Consider the following 13,650-nt stretch of genomic DNA (forward strand, 5'->3'; position numbering starts at 1 on the left):
AAATATGCAAAAAATATTTGCAGCATATAAAAGTATTTAATAAATATTTATTCAATGTTAAGAATTTTAAAACACTGTAACTCAATATGTAGTGAGTAAAGTAATAAAGATTATATAATATATATATTAAAAATTTCTCAATTTAGTGGCATAAAAAGTCAATTGCCCATTGGCAACGATTTTTTAAGTACAGATTTTATATGCAAGTGTATACCTAATAAAAGATCTAATTTTATTAGCTTTATTTTAATATGCAACTTATACGTTTCATATAAAAAAACTGAATCAAGTCAAAATGAGTAAAACTAAATTTTTAGTACATGAAAATAATTGAATTTCAAACGTACTAATCAATTCTAGAGCATTGAAAAAAATGTATTTGCATTTTTTTAATCAATCTATGTTTTACTAATTAGCCCAAAGTGTTAAAGTCGCCTCAACTCATTTGCTCATTTGCCCTCTGACCCCACAATTTTGCGCTTTTTGTGTATTTAACCCTCCTCTTAATACACACACGCCCTTTTGCATACTTGTTATGGCATTTGACATTTGCATTTCAAATGAATTTTTGCTGTTGACTTTAATTAGCTGAGATTTTGTTGCCCAACTCTCTCGCTCTCGCCTCTCTGCTGAGTTTTTGATTTATATTTACAGACTCAAAGTAAACTAAAGTTACTAGGTGAGGGGTGTTGGGGGGAGTATCTATATTTGCACTTATGTGCAAGTTAAGGTATTTATACTGAATTTGCATTGCAGTTAGCGCAGTAATGGACACAAGAAACTCCAAATGGGAAGTCGACAACCACAACGAATCGATTTCCTGCGACTGGTGGCAAGTGGCAAGCAGCTGCTGTCGCTGCTGCTGCTGCTGCTGCGGGAGGAAGTCGGCGTTCATACAGGTGGAAAATGCGCAAAAATTCATTGTGCAGAAAAAGTTTTTTGTGCCTCAGCTGCAAAGCAAACGAGCCAGCAGCAAAAGTCGTCCTGAACGTTGTAAAAAAAAAGCGAAAAAATAAATTTACCTGGCGGCGGCATTCTGCTGCTCACAATACGCCGTGCAGTCTGCTGTGTGTGTGTGGGGGGCGTGGCCAGAAAAGTGTATTAAAATGTAAGGAAATGTTTGTAGCCTCGGCTATAGCTACAGCTGTGTTCAGCTGCTTGGAAACAAGAACAACAACCGCAACATCAAGAGACAGACATTTCATGTTACGGGGCTGGGGTCCACCCCACTCACTTCCCAGCCCCAGACGCACACACACACACACACATAAAATAAACAGCCTGTAGCTTACAATTTCCCCCTCGCTGTGGTTTCGGTTTTTTTAGTGCTACAAAATTAAGCATAAAATATTAAAACATTTTTGCTACAAAACAATTTGCAACTTTAAGACGCATTTCAATTTGATTTTATAACAATTTAAATTTGCATTTTATTGCAATTGCGTAGATATTTTTGTGCTCTTTGTTGCTGCTCTGCACATAAATTCCTGTTTTATGTTATTTTATGCATTTGGCTTTTATTACCAATTTTGACTGTGGGGGCCAAAGCCAAAGGTATCTACAGCGCTGCTGCTGCTGCTGCTGCTGCCCTGCTAATGACATTGGCGCTATCATGCAAATGTCTCTAGTAGGAGCACAACTCGGTCCCAAAAGGAAACAAAAGAGCCAAAAAAAAAATGCTGAGGGCTGCACTCAGTGCTCAGTCCTCAGTCCTCAGTCCTCAGTCCTTTGTCAAAAGCAGCCAAAGCCCAGCCGAAAATTGTCTTTTAGTTTTTAGGGCTCCTCTCTCTTCCTTTTTTTTTGTGCTGACATGCTTTTGTCATTTATTTTGTTTATCTCGCTGCGCTTTGCTTTTTATAACAAATTATTATTATGTTTTATTGTAAAAGGCAAACCATTTGCTGAGCCCAGCAATTTCTTTAACGCAGCCGCACGCACTTGCCCCCACAGGCTGTAAATCACACACAGATACAAAAAAAAAACACACACACACAGATACAAGCGGCGGCTTTCATTTCGCATTTTTGACCTGAGCAGTTGGCCCTTTTCTTGAAGAAGCTTTCGCTTGTGACCTGCATTTGAGTAATGAGCTGCTTATCCCGCAAAAAAAGGAGCCAAGTCCTCGTTCTGGACAGTTAATGTTACAATTTCGCTTTCTGGGGCTTAATGAACACAAACGCACAAACACAAACTGCTAACGTGACTGGGATTTCGGAGAAAGGTGTGAAAGTTACTTTTAGGGGGTAATAAGGTCAAAGGTATGAAGTCTACGTTTGAGATTTTAACAACGTAGGTACTTAAGTAAAATATTAGTTAGCTGTCAAATAATTGCAATAAATTTTGAGTTCAATATATTTTCAAGTAAAGCCAACAGAAAATTCAATGCGAAATTATATGCTAACAAAATATTCTGCTACTATTTCAAAATTATGTAAAATTATTTTGCTTTACTTCATTTAAAGGAAAACTTAATAACTAAGTTGCTTTATTATTGGCTTTTAATAAAATATGAGTGAGCCAAAATTGAGTCTCAATTTGAGACTCCTCGACTAGCTGCGTGCAGTTCGCTCTCAGCAAAGGCTCCAAACAACAACAAAAACAAAATTGCAACCCGCAAGCTGTTTCGTTATAAATTGCAATATTTCTATATAAAACATACCTTGGTTATATTAGTTGATTGCGCTGCAAGCCACACTCACTATTTTCATTATTTATTTATTTGCACTTATAAAAAAAAAATTGGCGGCACAACTTTTCACGTACAAGTAACTACGAGTAGTAACTGTGATTTAAAAATGACAGCTTATTGATATCATTAATGATCGTGACTTGTTGACATTGCTTCAAACAGCAGACAAGTACCTGCGACTGAGTTGACAATTCGAACTTAAACAATGTATCATATTTACTGATTTTCTTTTGTATTCTGCTATTTATTATTAATTTTACAGCTATTTTTAATATTATTAAGCGTTTATTTATATAAACCGTGTGTAAAATATAAGCGCTAGCTTGAGCTCAATCAACTGTCATCATAGCATAATTTACAAGTAAACGTTTACAAATATGCAATTGTTCTCATTAATTTTATTTTATTATTATTTTTTTCTTATTTTACATATTATTTACCGTTAATTTGCTTAGAACGTGCGTTAAATAAAACTGCTAACTTGGGATCAATCAACTGTCATCGTAGCATGATTTACATGTAAACGTTTACAAATATGCAAATTAGCCAACACTATCGATCCTTCAACCGCCGTGTAAAGCTTTGCAAACTGCACAATTATTTTTGCAAATGTTGTCTTTGGTTTAAAAGTGCACTAAATAGCTAATAAAGTGTTAAGATTAAACAAATTAAGTCCCTATCAATTATATAAAACACGTGTGTGTTAGTGTAAAGCAATTACATGCGTTAGTTTGCAAAGTGCGCAGTTTTTTGTGTGCGTGTTTTTTTTTGCGTGTGGAGTGAAAAAATTAGCGCAGTGATAAGCGAAAACAAAGTAAGTGCCAAGTATATATATGTATATATAAATTGGAAATGATAAGTAAACGCCTTTAGCCTTTTGTTTTTATTGTTGTGTTCAATAGTTTGTCAATTAAATGAAAAATTTGTTTAAAATACAAAAACAACAAAAGTATAAAAATATAACAATCAATCATTGGATGTTGCTTTTAATCTTAAAAGCGTGTCTACATATCCTTTTCTCCCGCTTGCAGTTGACTGCGGTAAACTTTTTTCATTAAATTTTGTGTCCTTAGCGCTGCAGCGCTGGCGAAACAGCCTTAAAACACAGAATATCGTCGTTAGAACGCTGGAAAGTCATTACAAACAGCTTAAGTTGATGTTAAACACGCCTACATTAACAGATTTTGCATACAAAACAAAAGCAGAAGGCGAAAGGCGAAAGCAAGAACCAAAAAAGTTTGGAAAGTTTCTTGCTGCTGTTGTGTGGGGCAACACTGAGGCAGTGGCATGTAATAATTGTAATGCGGCAATGTGGCAAACAGCGAGTAGCACGAGAAATAACAATCAGAAAGCATTTAGCAGTTGGCAGAGTTTTGCTACAAGAAAGCAGGTGGCATGCCCCATATGTGGCACAAGCAGCCCATAAGCAAGGCATAAATGCAACAACCTTAACTAAAAGCTAAACAAGTTGCTTGCATTACTTTAACGATTAAACAAGCAGAGCGAGGGACCAAGAGCCATAAACCAACTACACATACAATACATAAATCAGCTATTGGATGTGTGGTTCGTGGTGTGTGGGAGGGTGTGTGGATGTGCCAATTTAATGGTCTACCTACTTAGCCAAAAACAATTCCTGTTGCGTTTTATGAACACTTAGCAGGACGCAAGCAGGCTGCGCTTTATGGAATTAAAGCCGCCAGGCTAGACTAGACGCTTGTTTTAAGCATCAGTCTCAAAGTATTTTGGCCGAAAATATGTTTAAATAAAATCTTTAACGCTTTTAAGCTTTGAAAAGCAGCAGCAGCAGCCACTGTGCATACAAAGGGCTAGACAACAGACTAAGGCAAACATGCCACTTGAAGAACCAAACTCTGGCGCTTTTGTTAAAGTCACAAAAGCCTATTAAATAACATGGCCTTATACACAAGCAAAAGTTTGGCTGAAGACGAAAGTTGTGTGCGCCCCCCCCCCCAAAAAAAAATACAGACAGACACTATGAAAATATGAAAAATATGTGCAAAAAATATATGAAAATATTCATAGCTATGAAAAAAAAAAATAAAATGGCCAGCGAGCTTGTAAGAAAACTTTTGCACACACAGCCAGCCAAATGGCAAAAAGTAAACAAATAAACAAGCTGTGTGTATGTATGTGTGTATGTTTTAGTCAAGGATATGTTGTTAACACACACACATGCAGTTGAAGTGTGTGCGTGTAGCAGACAGCAGCAGCCACATTTGCATTTGTATAAGATAACAACAACATCTACATTTAGTAGCTGAGACATTTTTGTCTTCTTCTTCTTCTTCTTTTGCTGCTTGGCCAGCATTCGACTAAATTTAGAGGAAAATTGTATTATTTTAGCCACTTGCAGCTGTGTGTGTGTGTGCACTTGATTGTCCAGCTGGGTAAGCACTTCTGACTGCTTTTTTGCTCTCTCTTTTGGCATGTTAAACATTTTTGTTCAATAAATGTTCGATTGATGTTTTTGAAAATAATTGCACTAAGTACTTGAGCTGCTTGAGAGCAAAACTGCACAGCAAATAAACAAGCATTTAATAAATAGTTTAGGCACTCAAACTAAATAGTAAATAAAAGGGAAATGGAATAGTTGAGCTGCTTAACAGCAAAAATGAAAAATATTTGCTTTATATTTATGGAGAAATAAAAAGATGAATAAAAGAATGCTTGTTATCTAGTTACAGCAAAGTTTTAAATTTTATAATGGCATTTTTTAAATTTTATAAATATATTTAGTTGAAGTATTTCAAATTTGTGATGTTGATTTGCTTGTCAATTTATTAAGTAATCACAAATTTTCGTTTTCGTTTACACTTTCTATGTTAAATTGTTTTGATTCGAACATCACACACACAAAAATTCCAATTCCAAGATGGAAAAAGATTTGAACTTTCTAATCTGTTCATTGTCAGTGCCCAATTCGCGTGTTTGGTCCGCCTACAGCAATCAGCAGCTGGCTGAGATGCGTGAAGCGTTTCTAATGCTGCAGGAGCTGCTGAAACGCAATCCCACGCAGCTGGATCAGGTGTCCAGCAATAATATACCATATCGCTTCAAGGCAGGCGGCAATGCAGATTCAGCTTCCAGATGCTCCAAATCACTTGCAAGCTTCTATAGTGCGCTCGAGCTGGAGCTGGAGCCAGCTTCGAATCAGACCAGCAGCTGCTTGCAAACCAGCAGCGAGCAAATGCCAGCGAGTCTAGAGGCGCTATCTGGGCATAGCTATGAGGAGCAGAGTAGCAGTGAGAACTTTTTGGCGCTAGTGCCATATCGCGAAACAAGTCAAGAGCTCGTGCCCTTTGTGCCCACTGATACTGAAGATGAGGCTGATGAAGATGAGCAAACTGAAACTGAAACTGAAACTGCTGCTTATATCGATGCCATGGGGGATGTCGATGCGCGCACCTTGCGTGCCAAGTCGAGCTCCTACATATCCATGCGCATACCCGTGCATATGGAGTGCGTGTATAGCAATGACAAATACGATTCGCGTAGCACTGACAGCGACTCGACTCTAATTGCAGATGGCAAGAGATATGTGCTGCGTAAAACTTGTGTGCACTCCTCCACTCCATCCTCAACTTGCCACCAGTAAAAGTTTATAGAATTAAAAAATATATATAAAAATTGAAATTGTGGCTAAAGTGTTAGCAGCTTGCATTGCACGTTTAAGAGCTGCTCATAATTTATATGCAACTAAATATAAAATATGTGGAGGCGTATAAAGCTTAAGCCTTTAACATCATGGGCGTACAAAGAGGATAAAATTATTAAGCAAAAATGGCTAGAAAACACTTAGACAGAAAGAAATGCCAATTTAAATTGCTAGTTTATTTTCAATTTTATGCTGTTTGGACTTTGATATTGTTTGAGCAATTGACAAACAAGTTCTTAGCTTCCAACATTCTTTGAATTTACTTGACTAAGTTCAATTCAAAATTTGTACAGCTGCTGAAAATCCACTCTTATTGCTATTATAATGCTCTATCAATCAGTCATATCAAAAGTGTCAAATGCTTTAGATAAAAATTTCTACAACAATAGTCAAATATTTGTTTTTTTAAGAGTTAGCTAATAATTTATTTAATTTATTAATTTCTAGCTGTTGCAATTTTAAAATAGCTAAGTCTAGCTATAAAATTGCTAAAATGCCAGTATACAGTTAAAGCTATAAATGTGAAAAATATCAAAAGAGTGTCAAATGCTTTAGAAAGAAATTTCTACAACAATAGCCAAATAATTTATTTTTAATATTTAGCAAATAATAATTTATTAATTTCTAGCTTTTGCACTTTTAAAATAGCTTAGTTTAGCTATAAAATTGCTAAAATGCCAATATACAGCTAAAGCTATAAATTGTGAAAAATATCAAAAGAGTGTCAAATGGTTATGATAGAAATTTCTAAAAAGATAAAAGCAAAATTTTCGCTTTTTTGATTTGCTGCCTACGCCTTTGCTCTTTGCTCTATTTAAAGTGGCTGCATTCACATTTCACTCTATGCTCTGGCGAAATAGACAAATATGCGTTTTGCCTACGGTTATACGCACTTTGCTGCCATATAACTGTATATAGCATATACACATATATAAATTTTAGGGGGGTTAGGCAGTTTTGCATGCGTGCGTGCGGCAATTTCCTTTCAAATTCTACAGACAGACAAGCAAGCAAACAAACAAACAAAGCAGCCAAAACCAACTAACAAAATTTTCTAATTTAATTTCGTATGAAATTCGCTTATGCCTTTTGCTTTGGCGCATACGCAATAACCAAATGTGGTTTTTATTGCTGCTGCTGCTGCTGTGCAGTCTATACAGGTGGTTTTCATTTAAACATGCACATATACATACATATATATATATATATTTTTTTTTTGGTTAGCAACCCCTTTAAAGCTGCTTTTAGCCTTTTTGTTGACGCTGCTCGTGTGGGGCAGGTTAAATGCTTTGCTCTGTGTCTGTGGCTACTGCTCTTTTGTCAAGTGGCTTGGTCTGCTTGTCTATTTGAACTTATGAGCATTTACTTTTATGCATATTAAGCTTTGCATAGAGCCTGCAATTAGTTTAATGGTTTTGCTAGTCGACATGTGCAATTACTTGAGCTTAATTGCAATCGATTTGTTGCAATGGGCGCACATAAATTTCAAAGCTGTTGATTGGCAATAATTTATTGTTTAAAGCGACGCTTTGCTATAAATTGAATTAATGCTGGGCGCATAACTCAAACTTAATGAGCTCAAAAAAAAAAAAAAGAACTGTAAACTAAACTCATTAATTACTGCAATTAGGCAACAAACAGCATTTCATTTTTATCTTTAAATTGTAACTTAGCCGCTATGACACGCGACCCGCAACAAATAATAACAAATGTTAGTATGAAAATAAGAGGGTAGTGGTATATAAAAAGCGGCAAATTGAGTTTACATATATATGCAGTACTTATGAACTCTCCCAGACTAAGCCAGTTGTAGATTGCGGGCTAGCCAAGGCGCTGATTAATGGTTTCTTACTTTGGAGCGCATGTCATAAACGAGCAGCAGGTCCTTAGCCCAGGCCACCCCCAACTGCTGCATTATCAGCGCTTGACTGGGCCAAAAGCATTGTGCGAGGGCTTGTCGTCCAGTCAAGTATAATTAACAACTTTGTTGCGCAGGTTTTTCCACAAGAAGTTGCGGCACTCGTTTTATGTAAATGATGTGTAAACACCACGTGCTGTGGCTGCAACGCGCATAATCCTCAGCCTGGCAATGCAGGCACAGCGAGCAAATTATTTATAAAAAACTAAAGCATTATATAATATATTCAATGCATATTTCGTGGCGCATGTCCATTAGTTTACAACGACACGTGTCGCTGCGATTTATTAGCATAATTTTTCAACTTGAAGTTTACATTCCTTGCGCTGTGCTGTGCACACGACAGCGGAAGCATTAAAGTGAAATTAATGTTGATGCTGATGCTGCTGCTGTTGTTAGTTTGCAAGTAAAAACTTGAGCTGAGGTATAAGCCACAAGAAAGTTTTCACTTTTCAATTTGCCACAAGGCACAAAACATTTGTAGCAGCGCTGCCAACATCAAGCTGCAGCATTTTCTCACTTAATTGTTGTACATTTGTCAAGCTGCAGCGACGTCAAAGCATCCACTTTAAATTCTAGAACACACATGCTGCCTGTCATTGCCTGCGGACTCAGAGCTCCAATTTCAAATTGTAAGTGCGACTCGGACGTGCAGACACATGCATGTATCTGTAGCTGTAGCTGTATCTGTATCTATCTATCTGCTGTCTCGTGTCTTGTGCTATTTATGTCTCAGTTAGTAGCACATTGGCTGCGAGTAGTTCGTAAATTAATTGGATTTGCAATTACATGCCATACAAAACGATACAAAGCGGCAAACAGCAGGGCAGTTGGTATGAGAAGCGCATAGAGAGGCGCCACTAAGCTGTGCTGTCAGCACAACGCGCAGACGACTAATCAATGCTTAGGCGAGCTGCACTGTATATGGCGGCTTTAAAAAGCAGTCAAGACTGTCAAGTTCTATACTTTAACATTATATAAATAATTCTATGCTATATTAAGTTTAGTTCCCATTGTCCCATGTTTACGCAAGTTTAACATACAAATGAGCTACACACATTGGAATGCCAAAATTTAAATGTAATCTAGCTACATGCGAAATTGAGGCATGCCACATACGCGCGTTGACATATGTGTTTAATGTGTATTGAGGTTGGCAAAAAGGTTGCAGTTGGGTTAAAATTTAATTACATGCCCCAATGGCTTGTAAATAAATCTACAATGCCAGTGCTCGAGACAATGTCAGTTACAGCCAACAAAACAATGAAATCAAATACAAACAAATATTTTTAATAAGCGTAGAGTTGAACCCCCGAGCCGAGCACGTGTAGCTTCAAAATGTTTGAAATTGCAATAAAACGTCTGACTGAGCATGTTTAATTTATCAAATACTCTTAGAGCTTGAGAGCAGCAGCAGCAACTACCTATGAACTGAAAAATCCTTTTCATTGTGCAATGCTTTAAATACAGCGAACATGAAAGGCAACATGGCCATGTGACCATAGTTGCACCCCTTGAACAACATACACACCCCTCTCTAAGCTGCCGCACGTAGTCGCCTCCAACCCCAAAGCGTTGCAGCAGCAGCCGCCAGCAAGGTGTCCCTTCTCTAATGCGTCGCCGTTTTTAATACCACTTCCGTTTCGCTTCTTTTGGACAGATTTTTGGTGGTTGCTGCCGCTGCCGTTGCCATGACGTAAACTCTGCGCGGGGGCTGGGGCAGGTTCTGTGTTATGCCTGCCACTGAATTTTCCCTGCAAAGTTTTGCGCACTTTTAGTTAATTTCCACTGCAATGCAATTGCGCGGCATTGCATTTCAAATTAAATCCTCAGCGAGCTATTTGTCATTTTTGACAGTTAAACTGTTTTTCGCTCCTCCCTTTACACTGGAAATTGCGGCTTATGGTCTACACTTTTTACACGTTATTTTTATATTGGGTTACGCAGTTGATATTGTAGTCTATGATATTCCCACTGCGGCGGCGGCCTCGACTCTGGCTATGGCTATGGCTGCTGTTTTCATTTTTTCTCTGCTCTCTGTTGTCAACGCGTGCTGTTGTTTTTCGTAATTAGAATCATAAATATTTTTGTTGGCCCGACAAAAAGTTTTAAATTGCATAAGGGATTGGATATTGAGTATGAAGTTCAATTTCTGCTTGATTGCAGTTGTTTAAACAATAAATAGTTGGTGGAAATATGCGTTATTATTTGATTAAAAACGTTCGCGATGCAAGAGCTCAGCAACTTTTTAAGCTATGAAGCTTAACTTGAGTTTATAGTTGCCTACGCATATATAATTCTATAGTTATGTTCAAAAAATAAACAATAGGCTAGAGATTTTTAAGTTATCGAAGGTTTTCAGCGCGGTTCGGTGCAAGATCTCAGGATCTTTTGAAGTTATAAAGCTTAAATTTGGTTTATAGCTTCCCTAGATTCCCTAGATTATATTTAAATATGCATCATAAACAAGCAGAATGTTTAAGATTTTTAAACTATTAATATTAACTATCTCAGGATCTTTTGGAGTTATTAAGTTCAAATTTGGTTTATACTGCCCAACGTACTTATTTTTTATAGTTATGCATAGCCAACAAACGTAACGCTTTGCAACTTGTATCAAACGTTTCTAGAGTGGTTCGGTACTAGATCTCAGGATCTTTTTGAGTTATGAAGCTTAAATTTGATTGATAGTTGACTATTCATATTTAATTATTATATTATGTTCAAAAAATAAACAAAAGACAAGATTTTTAAGTTATCAAATGTTCTCGGAGTGGTTCGGTGCAAGATCTCAGGATCGTTTTGAGTTATGAAGCTTAAATTTGGGCTACAGTGTTCTAAGCATATATTCTTTACTTTTATGGACACTAAACAAACATATATAACTTTTATCATACATTTGAAGTGCTTTACATGCCATTGCGCTGGTTCCCACAAAGCTTCAACCTATGCTCAGCTTATCTCCGTTGAAATATTACTTACAAATCTGCTGTGAATTAACAGCTTCGATATCAAAAACAATAGTCGAAAAAGTTCTTTTGGGCAATTCCCAGCGGGCAGTGCAAAAGCAGATTAAAATCAAATCAGCGCATAAATTGCCAACTCTTTGTGGTGGCAAAGGATATTAACGCCTTGAGCCCATTTAATAGCGCCAAGCTGCGCACACACAAATATCCATAAATCATCAAATATAATAGACCGCAACAGCGTGCGCGACAGATACAATAAATGAAATTGAAAACAGCGAATTTTGCATGAGGCAAACAACGATATTTTGCCAAAAAAAGAGTAAAAATCTGCACCCCACAGTTGGAAATCCGCTTAAAGCACATAACAATCAAATATTATGGTTTAATGACGGCCGAAAGGGTTTCGATTTTTAGCTCAACTTTGGATTTTTCGTATAGCTTCCGCTTCGGGGGCAGCGCAACAATCGAAGCGAGCGAGCGGCTGAACTTGCAACAGTTGCGTTGGCAATTCAAAAGCCGCCACAAATGGCGTCTGCTTTTTACAATGTGGTGGGTGGGGGGATGCCCATTGTCAATTTTTATTCGGACCCTCCCTGGAGTGGAATTTTTGCATATACAATATAGCAAAATTGACTTGCCGCCTGACATTGGCCATTAAAAAGTTTTGTCAAGTTAAATTACCAAAAATTGCAAATTGCTTGGATTATGCGTTGTTCAAGGACAGAGACGCAGCCACTTTCACTTCCTGTGTGTGTGTGTGTGTGTGTGTGTGTGGTGCACATTGTGTGGCTAAAGGATTTCATACACTCAATATAATTAAGGGCTTGCGCTTGAGCCCAAGTTATGGGAATACAAACTCCAACGTTGCTTTGTGTCCTGGCAACAATTTGTGTATTTTGTGGTTAGAGTTTAGCGTTTTGTGTGTGTGCGCAAAGAATTTGTCGTAGAGCATTTGAATTGTATGTTAAATTAAATTTTACCACAGAGACCAGACAGCCACTCTGGCCAGTTGGCCAGTCTCTGGTCAGTCGGAAGTATAGCTTAGAGACAGCCCGGGGTGTTTATTTGGGGAGCTGTATGCTAGGGAGCCAGCTAAGCTTAGCTCGCTTCAAAGTCATTGGAACTTTGCTGTTGCTGTTCGGTTGCTGTTGCTGCTGTTCGGTTGCTGTGGCATTAACTTGTCAGTTTGCTGAGCTTGACAGATTTTTCATTGGCAGACCAGTGGTTGGTTGGTTGGTTTGCTTGCTTGCTTGTTTGTTTGCTGGGCACTGGCCAGTAGATAGCCCGGCTTGAATTAATACGACAAGCTATATCATTCGAGCTGCATACAAAGCAGTTAAAGGCAGGTGTTTGCCTTTGTGTGCGTGCGCGTTAAATTGTGTTGCTTTAAGTAACAGCAGCCAAGCTCTAACTAAGCTATTGAACTTGCAGCTTAGCTGCGCGCTATGAATAAAAACTTAGCACTGTACCCTTTGCTAACAGACAGTAGTGTAAACAACTGTAAATGACAAAAAGAGATAAGCGCAAGCAACAGCGCTAGGCAGCAAAGAGAGAGCAGAGTGAGCAGCAGCTGAAGCGAGTAGCGCTGCCAGAGAGAGAGAGAGCAAAGTGAGCAACAGCTGCAGCGAGCGTCAAAGCGTGAGCGAACAATAGTTAAGAGAGCTTATCTTCGAACACTGCTTAGAGTGACAGAGAGCGCCAGAGCGTCGACGTCTAAGTCAGCGTCGCAGCTGCAACTGAGCAGCGAAAATACGGTACTTGCTTTTCGGCTTTGCTTGCTGCCTTGCCCTTGAGAAAAAACTTTAAACACAATATTTGCTATTGAAATGAATGCAACTGTTTATTGCCTTGGCAAATGATTTAGCTTATAATAATTATAATATCGTGAAGATTTAAAATGCACAATTTATAAGAGACAATATTTTTTTTCACTTACACATATAAATTAGATAATTAAGTATAGACTGATATTTTACAAATATTATTTAAGTCATAGTTGTATGTATGTATGTAACTATTGCTTACTGTACAAGTAATTTATACATTGCACAGTGGGTAAACAGGCGAATATTTTGACGTAGTCAAATTTGAAAGCTAAAATTTAACACAATATGATAAGCACAGTATATATATTGTTTTTATTTTAATTTGTGCTTAGACTACCTTTGCACCTCCTTTTCGTACTCTATTTAAAGCCAGCTCAAGAGTTTTTATTTTCATCTCGTTCTAAACGGAATTTTAGTTCTTGAAGCATGTTTTTAAAATTGTTTACTACTGTACTGTTCGTCAAATATTGAGAGGGTCAATAGTTTTCTATATGTGTATGTCATCCATATCATAATATTAATATAAATTTATAGACATACTTGTAGTTATATAAATTAGATAATAGCAA

General features: G+C 37.4%; 2 protein-coding genes across 4 annotated transcripts in view; both read left to right on the top strand.

Moving 5' to 3' along the window:
• The window catches only part of LOC108607879 (E3 ubiquitin-protein ligase TRIM9), an 88,037-nt gene that overhangs the window by 19,969 nt on the left and 54,418 nt on the right, over window positions 1-13,650 (top strand). The window lies entirely within an intron of this gene.
• LOC108594438 lies at window positions 5,527-6,333 on the top strand. The gene has a single exon (XM_017979613.2). The coding sequence runs from the start codon at window positions 5,586-5,588 to the stop codon at window positions 6,306-6,308; it is 723 nt and encodes a 240-aa protein (XP_017835102.2). The 5' UTR covers window positions 5,527-5,585; the 3' UTR covers window positions 6,309-6,333.

Source organism: Drosophila busckii, chromosome 2L (genome assembly GCF_011750605.1).
Source record: "Drosophila busckii strain San Diego stock center, stock number 13000-0081.31 chromosome 2L, ASM1175060v1, whole genome shotgun sequence".
Lineage (NCBI taxonomy): Eukaryota > Metazoa > Arthropoda > Insecta > Diptera > Drosophilidae > Drosophila > Drosophila busckii.

Coding starts and splice junctions, on each gene's coding strand:
- LOC108594438 (XM_017979613.2), top strand. CDS start 5,586: ATGGAAAAAGATTTGAACTTTCTAATCTGTTCATTGTCAGTGCCCAAT.